At 34.6% G+C, this 16,864-nt stretch overlaps 4 protein-coding genes across 10 annotated transcripts in view; 1 reads left to right on the plus strand and 3 right to left on the minus strand.

Moving 5' to 3' along the window:
- LOC118733787 overlaps nucleotides 1-16,864 on the minus strand; it is a 72,802-nt gene that overhangs the window by 52,595 nt on the left and 3,343 nt on the right. The window lies entirely within an intron of this gene.
- The window catches only part of LOC118733786, a 127,977-nt gene that overhangs the window by 13,247 nt on the left and 97,866 nt on the right, over nucleotides 1-16,864 (plus strand). The window lies entirely within an intron of this gene.
- On the minus strand, nucleotides 116-1,224 carry LOC118733793. The gene is made up of 2 exons (XM_036463363.1): nucleotides 971-1,224; nucleotides 116-938 (listed from the first exon to the last, which is right to left on the minus strand). The coding sequence occupies exon 2, from the start codon at nucleotides 898-900 to the stop codon at nucleotides 385-387; it is 516 nt and encodes a 171-aa protein (XP_036319256.1). The 5' UTR covers nucleotides 901-938; nucleotides 971-1,224; the 3' UTR covers nucleotides 116-384.
- LOC118733789 (GATOR complex protein NPRL2-like) lies at nucleotides 8,490-10,131 on the minus strand (the record flags this gene model as incomplete). Its single annotated transcript, XM_036463358.1, is given in 5 exon segments — nucleotides 8,490-9,259; nucleotides 9,320-9,456; nucleotides 9,525-9,645; nucleotides 9,705-9,956; nucleotides 10,011-10,131. Coding segments are annotated over 5 exon segments (1,179 nt in total). The 3' UTR covers nucleotides 8,490-8,701.

The following is a 16,864-nucleotide window of genomic DNA, read 5'->3' on the forward strand; positions in this document are numbered from 1 at the left end:
TATTACTTCATCTGATTATTGCGCCATGGTTAGGGAGTGATGTTCCGGCAGAAAGCGCCATATACACATATTGATATTAGTTATTGCAATGATTACCACACATTCTTAGGTGTTTGTCTCATTCATTATGCCTGTATAATTTCTTCGTCCTCCCAAACTATCGCTGCCGGCATTGTCAAGTTCAAAATATCCGATTTTTCTTGTTGCAGAGTCTGCATCCCACTGTCGTACAGCTTCATTGTGCCACTTCCATATTCGTTATACATTTGGACAAAAGTGTCAACCCTGGCCGGCAATTTCTCTTGTTGAAAGAGGAGCGTCTTTATATTTTTTATTTCTGATTCGACGTGGGCGCTGGATGCCGGCACTTGTCCATATACAAAATCATCGCGCAAACGCACGACCACATCGGAAATGTTGGCATATAAGCATTGAGATCTTTTCCTGGGGACTTCTTAATGTCTGCGTGTACCTCTCATTTTGTATGGAAAGCGCCCAAGAGTACCATGAATAATTTCCACCAGCTTCCACGACGTCTGGCTCTTCCCATGTGCTTATCAACATAATTGATTTTTCGATTATATCAGCCAGAGCATCACCTTTAGTATTTTTACTTAAAAGTGTCATTAAATGGTCAAATTGAATTTTGCAAGCTGACGGCTTGTGAAACCCATCAAGATCTTCATTCCCACCGTAATTACTTGTCGCAACCGTTAACATGACGTGAAGTATTTTCTTTGCATCTTCAAGACTTCGAGATAGAATTAATGTCCCGATGCAAGCGAGGTAAAACCGTTTTATCTCCTTTCTTTTTTCTGAACAAAGCGCAGCATATTTTTTAATAAAATGCGCTACATCATAGCGAATATAGCACACGGGGATGTTGTTAGAATCGATCATTGACTCAGCGTACTCGTTTATGGTAAAAGAATGAGTAACTATGAATATATGAAGCATAAGATGAATAAAAATGTTTGTACGGCTGCACCCAAAAGTGCTCTGGCTCTATCGTAAATTACTTCCGGTGGATAATCCAAACCACCCTTTGTAATCCATTCCCGAAGCCAATGATGGATGATCTTTGATTTCAGCGATAGGAGTTGAGCCTGAGTTGAGTCTGGTATTCTATCAACAATTAAATATAAAACAATCAGGCTGCTCTTCTGTTTGTCCGGAAAATTAAAAGGCCAAGCCAATGACCCAGTCGCGTCTATTGCTATAAAAAAGTCGTGTTTTTACACAAGTTTCGGTAGACAGTATCCTGGTGCTTTGTGGAGTAGTGTACATAAAACGGCGAATACCAGATGTTGTAAATGCTTTCTTTTAGTGCTGTTGATTTTAACAAGTAGAGTGATATTATTGGATCCGGATTAAGGTGGCTTTTGGCAACGTGTCTGTATCTTGTGTTTCACAAAGCTCCTTGATTCGGAATAGTACTTGGCCCTTTCTCTCCTTCCTTCATTAGCTTATGCGCTCATTCAGTGCGATATATTTTCGCAGAGTTGTTTTAGCTACTTCGAAGCTATTTCTCTTTCTTCTCCTCGCAAGTACACCTTACCACATCCTTTCCAGATCTGTCTAATATGCAACACTTTAATACTATTAAATTTTTAGTGGTGCGACGAATAAAAATTTCTAAGTTTGCTACGCAATCGCAAATACATACCTTGTAGATGGCCCTGATCAACTTCAGCATTCAAGTATTGATATTTAAAATAATACGCACACTGTCTCCTTGTGTGGTCGAAAATCCGATCATTTACCCATTTCGGCCATTCATCTAAAGCCAAAAAAAAATCGATGAAATTTTAAAATAAAATAAACACACTTATGTCCATATTCACTACTTTCGGTCTTGAAATTGTTTGCTGCATAGTTTTTGATTAATTTTTATCCGTGTGCGAAATGATATTAATAACGTTTACGCCAATATTATATTTAATAAATTTACGTTTTGAAAATACTATCCACAGTATTCGCATCAATAAAAATCGAGCAATGAAACGATATCTATTAGTGTTAATGATTTGACCCGGGTAGCGGGTCAGAGTTTTTAGAAAATGTTGGAATATGCGGTTTTGTACAAGTTTCAAGTCACTAAAAATTACCGTTGATTTTTTAGATTTTTCTTGTCGAGGTGTTGAGCATTTTCTTCCATACAGCATATGAACAAAATCTATTTTTCTATAGAAAAAGTGCGCAAAACCCCCAACTAAACAAAATTAAAAAAATCAACGATAATTTTTATTGTCTTTAAACTTGCAATTTATTGTCCTTAAATTGAATGGGCTACAAAATTGCATATTCAAAAAAATTCTAAAATCTCTGAATAAAAATTTTAAATTTTTATAAAATGTTTCTGAAGTTTGATTAATTTTTGTGAACTGTGTGCAATCTTTGAAACATTTGTTTATGTGGTTTCTCTTACAGATCGAACCAAGGTACATTGAACAGGTAGTATCAGTAGAGCAGCTGATTTGATTTATTTTCAAATTATTTGGTCTCGAAAATGTCAAATATTTTTAATTTTTTCTCACAAAAATTCTGAATTGTTAAAATCCATTTGCATGTGAAACCTTTTTCCATACAAAACAAGCGAGTGAATAGCAGCTTTTGGAACGTTCGCCCAACTCAGCAGCACAACCGCTGATTACTGGCCCTTGTAAAGGATGGATCAATGCTTCGAGATGCAAACAAATTTACTAGGAAAGAAAGTTGCATCAATTTTTATTTTTAGAAGAAAAAATTCAGAACAGTTTTTGACACTTTCGATACCAGAAGCAACAACAAAATACACGCAAATGTTGTTTTTGCTCTACTGATACTACCTGTTTAATGTGCCTTGGATCGAACCATATTTTAAATGAAAATTATTCAAAATAAATAAATAAACATAACTTGCCAACATCATTTTAAATTTTGCTGCTATTAGTTGCGTTCGCGTAGCTGTTAATTGTTCATGTTTAACCAAAACTTTCAGGTTTTTGCGTTCGCGTACGCAAAAAACTTGCAAAGTAGGGGAAATTGAGAGAGCAAAGTGACATTTCATTTTGAGGGGAAGCTGCTGGTTTCTGCTGGAAAAATTTTTACCAACAGCAATTTGCCAACAGGAAAACAGCTGATCAAAAACAGCTGGTTTGAATTTACGCAAATCACAAATTTGAATTTGATGGTTTGGAAGTTAAAAATTACAAAATGTGACTAACTTAACTTGTAAGAAGAAAGTAGTTATTTGTTTAATCAATAAACTGTGTCAGGATACCACTTTGTGACGAATTTTCGTACGTTTTAAATTTTACACTTTTGAATGTGAACAAAAATTATATCAGCTGTTCGTCTAACTTGCAAGTTTCTGCAAATTTTCTGTTCGCGTACTATTTTGGATATTTTTCTCTTGTGAGAGAACAGATGACATTTCGCCGGAATTTGGCAGTTGTAAGTTTTTTACTGGAGATTTTAAACGAACGCACCTATTGTTGAGCGCAGGTTTTGCTAAAAATAAATAGCAAGGAAATAAGTTTAGTCTGCGTCTACGGACGTCACTCAGAAACTGGTCAGTTCTTTCTGGAGGAACTCTCAGACTTTTTATGCAATGAGAAAGCGAGTAATGCGGTTATTTTAGGTGACGTAAATTTGGATATTTTACAAACGAACACAGTGTTGGCAAATTACCTGACTCTGATAGCCAGTCATGAGTTTACTTCATATCTAAATGAACCAACTAGGAATTCTCCTGGCACTTGCCTGGATCATGCATTTTGCCGATTCAATAGTATCTCTTCTTGTACTAGCTTAAATCTGGATCTTCAAATCACTGATCACACTATGACAGGTATTAAACTTGATCATTTCGAGAGAAATAAATCTCAAATAACTAAAATAAACTATGCTTTAATAAATGAGAAGCTACTCGTCCTTAAATGGAATGGGCTACAAAATGGCATATTCAAAAAAATTCTAAAATCTCTGAATAAAAATTTTAAATTTTTATAAAATGCTTCTGATTAATTGATTAATTTTCTGAACTTTGTGCAGTCTTTGAAACTTTTGTTTATGTGGTTTCTGTTATAAATCGAACCATATTTTAAACGAAAATTATTAAAAATAAATAAATAAACATAACTTGCCAACATCATTTTGAATTTTGCTTGAGCGCAGATGTGTAAAAAGTTTTATTAAAAATAAATAGCAAGGAAATAAGTTTAGTCTGTGTCTACAGACGTCACTCAGAAACTGGTCAGTTCTTTCGGGAGGAACTCTCAGACTTTTTATACAATGGCTGCGTTTCTTTATACATTCCGGATAAACCCATTTCACAACCAGAATAAACAGAATGCCATTGAAATATACGTTTACATATCATCAGGAACGTTCTAAAGAATAAGTAAACAAAAAAGTTTATTGTAACGTTCAGAATGAATAAAGAAATGCAGCCAATGAGAAAGCGAGTAATGCGGTTATTTTAGGTGACGTAAATTTGGATATTTTACAATCGAACACAGTGTTGGCAAGTTACCTGACTCTGATAGCCAGTCATGGGCTTACTTCATATCTAAATGAACCAACTAGGAATTCTCCTGGCACTTGTCTGGATCATGCATTTTGCCGATTCAATAGTATCTCTTCTTGTACTAGCTTAAATCTGGATCTTCAAGTCACTGATCACACTATGACAGGTATTAAACTTGATAATTTCTGTTACGTCAAGAAAATCGAGAGAAATAAATCTCAAATAACTAAAATAAACTATGCTTTATTAAATGAGAAGCTACTTTTTGAGGATTGGGAAAAAGTTCACTCTGAGAGGGATATTTCAAAAGCATATTCCCTATTCATTTCTACACTGCACTCTCACATACGGTCTGCTAGCAACACCTTTGCCCCGCGCAAATTTAAAAATAAACTTAAACCGTGGATTATGTACTTCTTCCCTCATTAAAAAATCAAACTGAAAAACAAATTAGGTAGTAAGTGCCCCAAGCACACATCTAACGAGAAACTCCGTTCTCGTTATAAGAACCTATGCAAAAAATTAAATAAAGATATCCAATCCCAGGGAGATTTTTATTTTTTGAAGTGAAACTTTTTAATCGAGTTCGGAGATGGTTGCGTTAAATATTTAACACCAAGCCATAAACTCTGTATCGTTCGTTCGATTTTTAAAAATGAGGTGTCACATGAAAGCTTTAGTTCCATGAAAGGAGTTGCCACATGTTAGAAAATCGAATTCAAAATTTCTCTGCCGCAGAGGGTTGCGTAAAATATTTAACATCAAGTCATAAAATCTGTATCGTTCATACGATTTTCAAAAATGAGGTGTCATATGAAAGGGCTTGACCTGCAGATGTGCAGTATGGTTTTAGACTTTTAAAGGGTTGCCATATATACGAAAATCAAATTCAAATTATTTATTAAGTTAAACGAATTATCCCAATATGGGTATCAAAAGAAATGGTTTTGAATAAGTTGTATTTTCTAGCTAAATGTAGGAGGGTTGCCACCTGTTTCAAAAGTAAAATTTAGTTAAATTATACAAAAGTCTTACGCTTAAAATACTATACAGTACAGAAAGAGCTTACAGAAACACAATTAAAATATTTTTGAGGTGCCTGAAGAGGGTGGCCACCTGTTTAAAAAGTTAAACTCAAATTATTGAAGCAAATCTTATTATTATAGCTCCGTTATGTTTGCGATAAATATTTAACGTCACGGTACAGGTAGCATATGACGGGTATATAAAACGAATAGCTGCGTTAAACGCCAATTGGGCGGGAAAAGACTAATGCAAAGACAAGAATATAATCAAAAACAAATATAAAGATAAGATGAAGATGAAGATGATGATGGAGATGAAGAAGAAGATAAATGATTAAGATGAAGATAAAGATAAGTAGACTGTTATGATCTACCTGTAATTCTCGCAGGAGATCAACGTCAGCGTTTCGCTGGCTAAATCTGATGAACTGACAAAATTATTTAAAGAAAAATTTTTACTGGAAATGGTTAATAGTAGAAATGACCCAACAACCTAAGGAGCGGCTACCATTGATGCGGGTTTTTCCAGAAATATTAAAAATATTGAAATAAAACGTTTCATATATTTCTTTAGTTACCACAATCTACTAGTTAATACTGTAGATATGGATGTTTTCTCAGCCACAAATAATAATTAAACGTTTCAGTTGGTTATAAAAAAAAAAATTAAAGGTCGTTAAAAAAATATGTTTTTTGTGTGTTAGAAAATATGTACATGTGTATGTATATCGCACATTTCTTTCTTTCTGGCATTTCCTCTATTAAGTTTCACTTCTTCCGCGCGTAGGGACTACACGCTCTGAGTTTTTTTTTAAAGAAGTTTCAAGATTCTCGAGGCAATTCGAAGAAGGAATGGGATGTCATCAACAGTATTGTTAAGAAGAACTGTAAAACTGACGATCACACATTATCATTGAGCGACTGTGGTAATATCATTTCCCATCTTTCTGCTGTTGCTGGTATATCCAATGATTTTTTTTTTATCGGTCGGGTAATGCAAAATTTCACCGTGTAAGTATGTCATGTCGGATAACAATATATTTAATTCTAAAAACAGCTTTTTATTTGAATCTATCTCAGGCTCAACAACTCTACTTCTTGTGGGCAGGGAGGTGTTTCGAACAGACTGCTTAAAAAAGTTGCTCTTAACTTGTTAGACATTCTGACACATTTATTCAATGAAAGTGTCTTCTCAGGAATTTTCCCAGATAATTTGAAATATGCAACTATTATTCCCTTATTTAAAAAGGGTACTAAGAAAGATAGAAATAACTATAGGCCAATTTCATTACCACCATCGAGTTCAAAAGTTTTTGAGAAGGCACTCAAAAGCAGGATTTTTTTATTTCTTGATAGTAAGAATTTCTTTAGCTCAAGTCAGTTCGGGTTTAGGACTAACCGTTCAACCGAGGATGCTCTCCTAGATTTTTGCTCATTTATTTATCAGGTTGTGGACAGTAAAAATAGTTGTGCTGGTCTTTTCGTTGATAGTACGAAAGCATTTGACACGGTGGATCATGCCATTTTACTGAATAAATTATATTCTGTCGGCTTTCGTGGATTTATATATAAGTGGTTTGAATCTTATTTAACCGGGAGAATGCAAAGGGGTAAAGTTCATGACAATTTTAGCAATTATAATACAATAAAAATCGGAGTTTCACAAGGTTCCGTGCTAGGTCCGATCGTATTCCTAGTTTACATAAACTCAATTTCTGACTTGCCTTTCATAGGATAGGTCACTGCATTTGCTGATGATCTTGCACTTGCATATGGTTCAACAAATTCATTTGAACTGGTAGCTAAGCCAAGCTCGTTGTTAGCAGTAAAACCAAATTAATGTATTTTAGCCTGAATGCAAAGAAATCACCAGATATTAAAATTACCTTTCATTTTTCGGACGGCGATCGACTTACATTACACAGGCACTTGTGCCCTGAGGTAAAATCTGGTACTTTCAATTCCCTTGCGTCCTGCAGTAATAATTGTTTTGTAATTGAGATAGTTGATGAGTTTCACAATATCTCGGTGTATCCATTAAACAAAACCTAAATTGGTTTAACCACATATCCCGTTTAAAACAATATCTTCAATCCGCATTACATTGCTTTTATCATATTAGAAAATATTGCTCTCAGATCTGAGGAAAAACTCATACCCTCTTGTTACCGTCCCGCCTTCGCGAATTACTCATTCCTACAGATTGTATACAATAGTATCTCGTTGATTATCTAATGCGCTACCTGCCAGTATACGCGACATTCGAATTCTTCAAAATTTTTTGAAAAATGTGAAATCCTTTCTTCTGAACCTTTATTACCATGAAGTCGAAGTTTTGCTACGGACCATTACCTAACTTTTGTTGCTTTTAAACCTTCGTTTGATGTTCATCTTTCTGCTCGTATTTATGTCAATAATTTTTTGATTTTATTGAAGGCTATTCGCAGTTTATAAATGTTTTTTTTTTTATTCTTCTGCTTTATAATATAATAAATTTGGAGTATTCCATTATTTTTAAGATTCAGCGATTTTAAATTTTGCTCCGACCGCATAAACTCGTCGTAGAGTATCTGTACGAATCTTCATTACGAACGGATTCAGTGAAGGCTCTCTACGAATGTCCAAATTTCCGTGGTGGAAAATATAGCTTTCAGAATTTCGCAATAACTCGCATATAAAGAATAAATTTTACTTTTTTAGAATGTGGAAAACCTAAATATTTTTCGTAGTAGATTTTCTGAAATTTGTGATTTTTTCAGTTATGGCGTTCTAGCAAGTAAATAGGCACGTTTCCCACTAATCTAAAACTTGTTCCTTTAAAATATTACTCTTAAAATCGCAAAATCTAAATCCAGAAGATTTCTCGATAGATTTTTTTTCTATTTTTATAAAATCTTAGATATAACAGCAATTTCAAAACACTAGTTAAGTGATTAAAATTAGTGAAGTCATAATTAAAATGAAGAGAAAACTTACCATTTAATTGATTTTCATTTTCTTGTTTGAAATATTCAAAAATATTTTTAACCTTTAAAATATGTCGCAACGTATTTATAGTCTTAATTCTAAATCAAAACTTAATGCACATTGTAGAATTAATGCGTATTCTCCAGTAAGTAGTTAATTTAACGTGCTAAGTTTTAACCAAAAACGGCAAAGTGCTACCTTATTTCCATATTACCGTCACGTTAGTATCCTTATCGATGTCCTTCTCGATATTAAATGGCGATAGGCCTGTTTTACAGCAAATCTCATCAAAGCTCGAAAGTCCTGTATACATTTTTTGACGCCCCGACGGCACAGAACCCGTAAACACAGGATATTTGTGAATGCAGCGTATGAATTTATGTTGCAAACCAAATATGACTAGTTTTCTTTCATCGATGTTGTAATTTTGTGGACACAAGCGTTGACAAATTGCACGAAGTGTAACGCCATGCGTCATTGATGCGTAAAATTGAAAGATTTTCTGTATTGATGGATGTGACTTATCAGGATTTAGTGCAACATATTTGCGGCAGGCGTGACTCAATGAGGGAATTTTAATTAAACTCTTCAAATGTTGCGTGCACATATAGACGTTGCTATACTTGAGTATAGGCAGTAGATGTACAACACCATAATAAGCCAAATTTTGAATGCAGGATTTTACCAAATTAGTTTCTACATCTGCTTCGGCCGCTATTCGTGCAATGTGATTGATCCCATTAATGTATGGGAAGATCTAAACCACAATAGAAGTTCATAAATAGGTATTAATAATTTTATATTACATATAAGTTACCTGTTGCGTAGTTAAATCCCATTTATCTAGAGGTGTATTTTTAAAGTCCACTAATAGCAAAGGCACCATGTGATCTTTTACAACAGGTGGGTCAGGCTTATGTGTTACTATTTTTAAATAAATTGTAGTATCTCCTTCTATAAAATTTAAATGTACATTAAAAGTCATTCAAAAAACCCATATTGTATGTATTGCACATACTAACCCACAATTGTAGTTACTTTCTTTTCATTCAAATCCTTTATTACAGTCTCAAATATTTTTTGCAACTTCATCTTGTTATCGCCATCTTTCGACAAGAAGCACGACTCTTCTTCCATCATTATCTGCGGCAGGAAAAGATGTGGGTTATAAAATGGATTGCCCACACCAGCGCGTCACTTACCAAATACTCTGATAATTTTTTTACCACTGGTTCATACTGCACTGATCTTGCCCACGAGTCGCATACAAAGCATAAATTGAATAGGAACGCATTACGCGCATACTTCTGCTGATTCTCAATACCAACTGGATAACCCACTATTTTTACATCCATCGCATTCACTGTCAGTATACAGCGCTGTAGGTGGGGTTTCGGTATGATGTACACATTAATCGCATCAAATACTTCTTTGCTAACATAGTCCGCGGGCACCTGCAAAGGCAAAATAAGCTGAAGAATTGTTTGCAATCCTCTATTGGCACTCACCTGGCAGGTGATTTTGCAACCAGCTGTCGCATGGAACTCACTGAGGAATATACAACGAATTTGTCCCTCGCGACCACATCCTTCATAATAGTCATGTGAACTAACTTGCATTTTACCGATTTTTTTTACCGTTTTCATGTATATTTTGGTTAATTTATGTAAAAAACATTTTAATCCTCTTCTCCAATTGTTTACAAACTGCGTATGACATTTGCAAAAGAGCTAAAAACTATCGATTGGACTGTCGATAGTGCAGATAGTCTGGAACTATCATGAACCATCGATAGTTTTTCTCATCTATCGACATTTTTTTCTGTTTTCTTTTTGTTTCTTATTATTCAGTCATTTAATTTTCTTGAATTGAAATGAAATTTTATGTTAGAAGGAGACAGTCCTATGACCAAAACGGAAAAACTGGTGCTTTAAGATAACAACTGCTAAACAAAAAGTTACAACTGTCTCAAGAAAATTTATAATTGAAAATTAGTAATTGTAACTGCTACGTTGAAGGTCACCCTGCAAAAATCGCGACTACTCCATGCATGCGTGTAAAGAGTACTCCCTAAGGACCAAAGAGTACTCCAAAATTAACCATAATTCATATAAAAAATATGGTCCAATTAACATTGCGATGTCCTAGGGCAGGACCATATACTCCATCCCTGCATTACATCAGAGTAGCACAAAACTACTCCAACATATTAACAATGGGCATTGTTGTTATATTTTTTCGTTTGTACACGCTTTTGTTCTTCACTTCTCAAATGCTTTTTCGAAATTAATAAAAACCAAGACAAAAATTAAAAATTACATGTTGCCTCTGACGGTATTCGAACCCGAACATGCTGGGAGCTAAGAACTAACAGCGAGCATCTCTACACGTTCAGCTACAGCCAGACATGCAAATGTGCTTTCAAATGCTCAACTTCAATCCCGTTTCGTTAAAACACGAGCAGTGATCGGATAACAAACAATAAGCTGGCGCAGAGACACGAGTTGGTCAGCTACAGCATGACAGAGGAACACTTTTGTAAGTACTCCAATTTACCACAAATAGAGTACATGGTCCAACGATTTTTGCAGGGCATGCCGTTTGTGAATTCAGCATTTTTCTGAGAATGGAAAAATATTAAATCTCAAGAAAAGGGAAGAAAATATAACACATATGTATGCATGTATGTTCATATATATGTATGTATGTATATTTCAATTATTTTAAAATAATTTATGATAAAATTACAGAAAATAAAACCATAAAATGATATGTTCTTGTGAATAAACTCATATTAATTGTGTTCGATAGGTGCAAAAAAAGTGAAGAACAGCGCAGTCCATAAGTGTGTTCATTATAAAATTTCGATATACTAGGTGGCTCTCGATAGTATCTGAAAATATCGATAGTGTAATCTATCGATCATTTTCCAGCTCTAATTTGCAACTGATAAGTAAAAGTGTGTCCAAGTTAGCCTAGATGGCCCAGAGTTGCCTGTCACTGATAAAATGTATTTGCCTCAACATAGCATTTTGTATTCATTTGCAAACAAAAACTTTCAATTAAACTTATGTTTATGGTGTGGTTGCCTTTGTTAAAGAAAAATACGATTGGATGTCAATATATTACACAATATAAAATATGTGAATACTGAAATCATCCTTTAATTTACTGCTTATATACATACATATATAGTCAAAGTACTAAAATACAACCCTTTTAACTTTTTAAGCTGTTTAATTAGTCGAGAATAAAGTTCTTATGAAAACCTGATAAATAAATACTTAAATGACATCTAAAGTTTTCTATTTGTTTAATTCGTACATTGGGCCGTATCCATTAAAACTAAGCAATTGCTTAGAAAAAAGAATATGCTTAGGTGTTAAGCATACGGCCCATTAAGTGATACTTAAAACTCATTTAAGTGAATGATTGAGGATTTTCCGAAACATATTCTAACCTCTCGCAAGGTATAAACTAAAACCGACTCTGAATTCAATTTATAGAAATATCAAAAAAATTTCCAGAAAATATATGAAAATAGTCAAATTTTCACTCAAATCCATTAATCTATTTGAGCCATCCCAACAAACATTTAGGTTTGAGCTCAACTTGAGGTTAAGTTGAGAACTTCAACGTTTTTTCTCAACAGTACCTCAAGTGGAGGATCATAGCGTTCTCAACAAAAAGGGCACTTTTCTTTGTATGAAAAAAGGACTGTTTCTCAAGTTGAGAAAATGCTAGTTCATAACTTTTTATATTTTTAAGCCCCAAATTTCAAATATGCATTAAAATGGGTTATACTGTAAACGTCGGGTAAAAGGTATTTGAATTATCTTTAAATTAGCATCAATACTTTTGTGATCCGTCAAATAGTTTCCGAGATATTGTAAATATAAAAGGAAAAGTTTAACTTCAACCTCTTTTATTGGTTTTGGTTTTTATTTGTGCCAAATAATCTTGGTATGGTTGAAATTAGCATGATAAGTTCTATCGAGTCACATCTTTTGTTTTTTTTTGTTTTTTTTGCTAAACGGTTGATATTCTAAACCCCGGAGCACTGGAACAGGCTAAATGTGAATAAGAAAAAGTAAACAAAAAAAATGTCAAATTAAACTCTGACTTTCTTAAACACCCCAACGAAAACACTTGACAGTTGTTCATAAACTCAAAACGTGAAACTCGAGTTTATGGTTCAACGTGAACATAGTATTATTATTGTCAGCATTGTAATAAAGGGTTTAAAATGTATGTATGTATTTATAATACAGCCATTGTGTTAACTGCATTTTTGTTTTGATAGTAAAAACAAAAGCATTACGTCGCAATCTCATTGAGGCCGAAAAATTTTGTCTCTAATTCATTATTTCGAAGAGAAGAATGATGGAAAAATTTAAACCTGAATTTGAGAAGAAACTTTTTCTCAACACAAACTTTTTTTAAGATTCGTGTAATTTTACAACCTGGAATGCAGCAAAAACTCCAAAAAAATTTAATCATCAGAATTCTTACAGTAGGAAATGTGGTGATTTCCGAAATAGCTATCACTTCTACCATTTTTTCAAATTATTGTCGCTTTTCTACAATAAGTTCTTCATTAAAAACGGCATCAAGCTCAATAAAAATTTTTGAATATAATTATTATGAGGCCATAAAATAACATATATGTATAAAATATTCTAGGAACCGTTTTCCCTATTGATTTTGGAATCGACCACTTTTTAAAATCTCTTCATTAATTGAGTGCTGGATTAAAATAGGTACTGGTAACTCTAGCCCACAGTGTTGCATTCCGCGTTCGTTTAACATCACAGCATTGCCAGTTGGCATTTTCGAGAATTTCCCTCAAAGTGCCTCAAATAGCTATCAACGAAAGAGAGCGGAGTGCAATAAAAACATGCTCAAACAAAAGCGAAGAGCTGCCAAATACCAGCATTCATTGAATAGAGTGTGTCGCATACAGTCCGCTGTGCACGGATATGGATTTTGTGTCCGACGGTTATCGAGCGAACGGAAATGCAAAAGCGCGCGTACATATGTAGACACAAAGTTACAACGATAAAATAACAAAAACACCTGTGTCCACTAACTATATATACATACGCGTAGAAAAAATGCTTTAAAACATAGTGGAAAATTAAATTTGTATATGATAAAAAGGTAGACATTTTATAGAATGCGAAATTCTTGTTTATTGTGACCAAATTTATGCTAGTTAGGGGGTGCTAAGCAACAACAATACACACCAGACGCATGCCATGAACATCGTCTATCAGATGCAGCCATAGCAATATAAATTCTGCAATAACAACAAACAGAAAGTCAGTGTGACGTTAGCAAGTTACATAGAGCCTTCAGATGTTATAAGTGATGACCTTAAGTACCTGTGCATGATTGTCCCTGAGTAGTGTATATATGTACATACATATATACATATGTATATATAAAAATGTACTAAAGTTTATGTACACAAGTGCATATGTACCTAATATACTTCGGTGACACTGAATATTTGCGATTGTGCTTGATATCTGCTTGAAATGACATTTCGATGTCATAGGCAAAGTGCACTTGTTTTTTGCTTTTCGATACCGCTTGTTGTAGTTGTTGCTTTGTCATTCTCACAACTGTTGTTGTTCATGACAAAACAGGTGTAAGTACGCACCTAGTAGGTGTTTGTTGTTATTATTGCTCAATAGGGGTACGTATTCAGTGTTTTGCGGTTAGCTTGCTTTTCGGTATCCAAGGGATACAACACCTCATACAACGCATACACACAGAAGCAAGGGAGGGTGGCTTTTGTTGTGATTTTCGCTTCATGAGCTCTGAAAGTCAGGATGTAAAATACGTAAGTGTATGCAGTCTGACAGAATTTGCACTACGCTGGTAAAAATCAATAAAGATAAGCAAAAAGTTATAAAAAAAATCTCTGATTACATTACATACATAGTATAATGTTTTTATGTATTCGAAGTGGGGTTTAAAGCGTTCTGAGCCACAACTAGGCGGTGTCTATTGAAAAGAAAGAAAGTGAAAAGATCACGCGCATAAAAAGAGAAGAAAATAATATACAATTGTGCAGTTCTCAAAAGGCGACACAAAAATTAAGTAAACTCCCTTACAGAGAATCATAGACAAGTCAAGTGAATGTGTGTGCATTTCTATGCGCCCGAAAAGTGAAATTTGTGTGAAAATAGTGTTCAGCGCAAAGCAAAAATAATATCGTCAGGATACTCCCTACTCAGTGGAGTATAGGGAGTGCCATAAGCAAGTGACGAAAGAAATCGAGTAGGGGACTACTCTTTTGAATGATACATGCAATTTTGAGGACTAAGTACATCCAAAAGTAAGAGAACAATGTAAGTACCGAGATAAAATCCAGTACTAATTTAAAATAGTAGGTACACCTTCGTTCAAAATAATAGTAGTTCAACATTTGGGCGGTTTTGAATTTTTTTTAATTATTATTATACATATATATTAATAAAAGTATAAAAGAAGTATGAACCTAATTCCATATTTCAAACTTTGAGCAAAATTTAAAAAAATTCAACATATATTTTTGATATGCAGATTTATATCCCATTGAATCTTTGTATAATAAAGAGCAAGTTTCAAGTTTCTAAAAAACTCCGTTGATTTCTGGAAGTTTTTGACGTTGTTGGGCATTTTCCTCCACATAAAAAAATTTACGAAAATACTTGTAATGGAAGAAAATTCGTTGCACCGTCAAATCCAAACTGGCATTCCTTTGTAATAAAATTTGATTGGTTATAAATGTGCATTCCAAAGGTGAGATTTGGTATGCTGGCCATCAAATGCTTGGCCTCGCAGAGGCTATGAAGGTCAACTAAGCACTGCCTACCTGGAGCAATATTGAGGAACACCTAGTTCCAGATTGGACAGAAAACCTTCGCTCAGCAGTCTGCTAAGGGCAGGACACTCGAAGGCGATATGTACCTCTATCCATCTTTCGTTCTGCATCTTCTACAGATGTAATCATTAGTCAGAGCCAGTTTGAAGGCGTGTGATGTCTCTCTCTTGAGGGAAAAGAGAAACTTCGTGAGCTTCATTTAACAAATCCAGAGCTACCATGCACTCCGTCACACTTCTAGAGGAAGTGCTGTGCGATATTAGCGCCTTTATCGCAGCCTGACGGTCTAAATCAATATATAGAGATTCACCTTCTTATTTGGTGCAGTGCTGTTTAGTAGCTTCGCCCTCCTTATGGAAAATGCTGCAGTAGCTTGGCAGCTTATAGGATTTGTTGAGGCCGAGCTTCGCGTTAATGACTACCGTCTTTACGTTCTTCTATACCTTCGATTCGTCTGCATAGACATTCACACCAGCCTTTGACTTCTATAGGGGCTTCTAAGTTCGTTCCAAAGTGAAGATCCGGGATCATATAGTCAATCCGTCTTAGTATAGCGTTAGCTATGCCAAATCTTATTTTAAAAACTCGGATTAAAAATTTGAACTTGAATTTCTTGATAGGGTTATGCTGACAAATTGGGAGCAAGTAGTATCGCTAAAATTGATGAATTCCAGTTCAATAATAATAACCACGGCTTTGATATAAATTGAACCGGGTTAGGCCGTTAGGAGCCGCTGTCGTCACCATGATGGTCTCTGCAGAGAACCAGCCGGAGACGAGTTTCGCCCGTCTCACCAATTACTACCCCCGAGGTCTTGCGTTGTTGCCCATTGCAACTGAACTGCAGAAGTGATATTGCCTGTAGTTCGGAGATGATAACGCATGAGGGAGTATTGCCGCGATACCTATATTGGCTGCTGTGCCGGCTGGGGATCTGATGGTCCTGAAATGGCTAAAAGGGCGGCAGCTGGCATTAGCTCTTGTGCCTCAAGTATGGTGACTGAGCAGCCGACTGCAGTGAAGACAGTACTCTCCACACAAACAGGGTTGCGTAAATTTCAATTAGTCAAATCCCAAATCCATAAATTACTGAATTGAAAGTTGAAACAAATATTAAGGGCCATTCTCTCAAGTAGGTTTTAAAATTTATCTGCCCTTTAAATACAAATTTTGTTCTGAAAAAATATGACTGAAGGCCAGATGAATTTAGAAACCTACTTGTGAAATCGGCACTAAATATAATGAATCAAACGAATACAACTTATTTGTAATTTGATTCGATAAAATAAAAAGTTAATTTTATTTGCCGTTTGATGTGTCGAGCAAATCAATGAGATTCGTAATATTCCAACATAAAATACCTTTTCCAATAAAATAAAACTAATTTTTTTATTTGTTTGATGAATTAAATTGCAAACAAAGTTTATTTTTAATTTACTGCCGAATAAAATCACAAATAAAATTGCCCCTAATGTATTTTTTATGAGT

This window comes from Rhagoletis pomonella, unplaced genomic scaffold (assembly GCF_013731165.1).
Source record: "Rhagoletis pomonella isolate Grant_MI unplaced genomic scaffold, Rhpom_1.0 Rhpom_scaffold_00002, whole genome shotgun sequence".
Lineage (NCBI taxonomy): Eukaryota > Metazoa > Arthropoda > Insecta > Diptera > Tephritidae > Rhagoletis > Rhagoletis pomonella.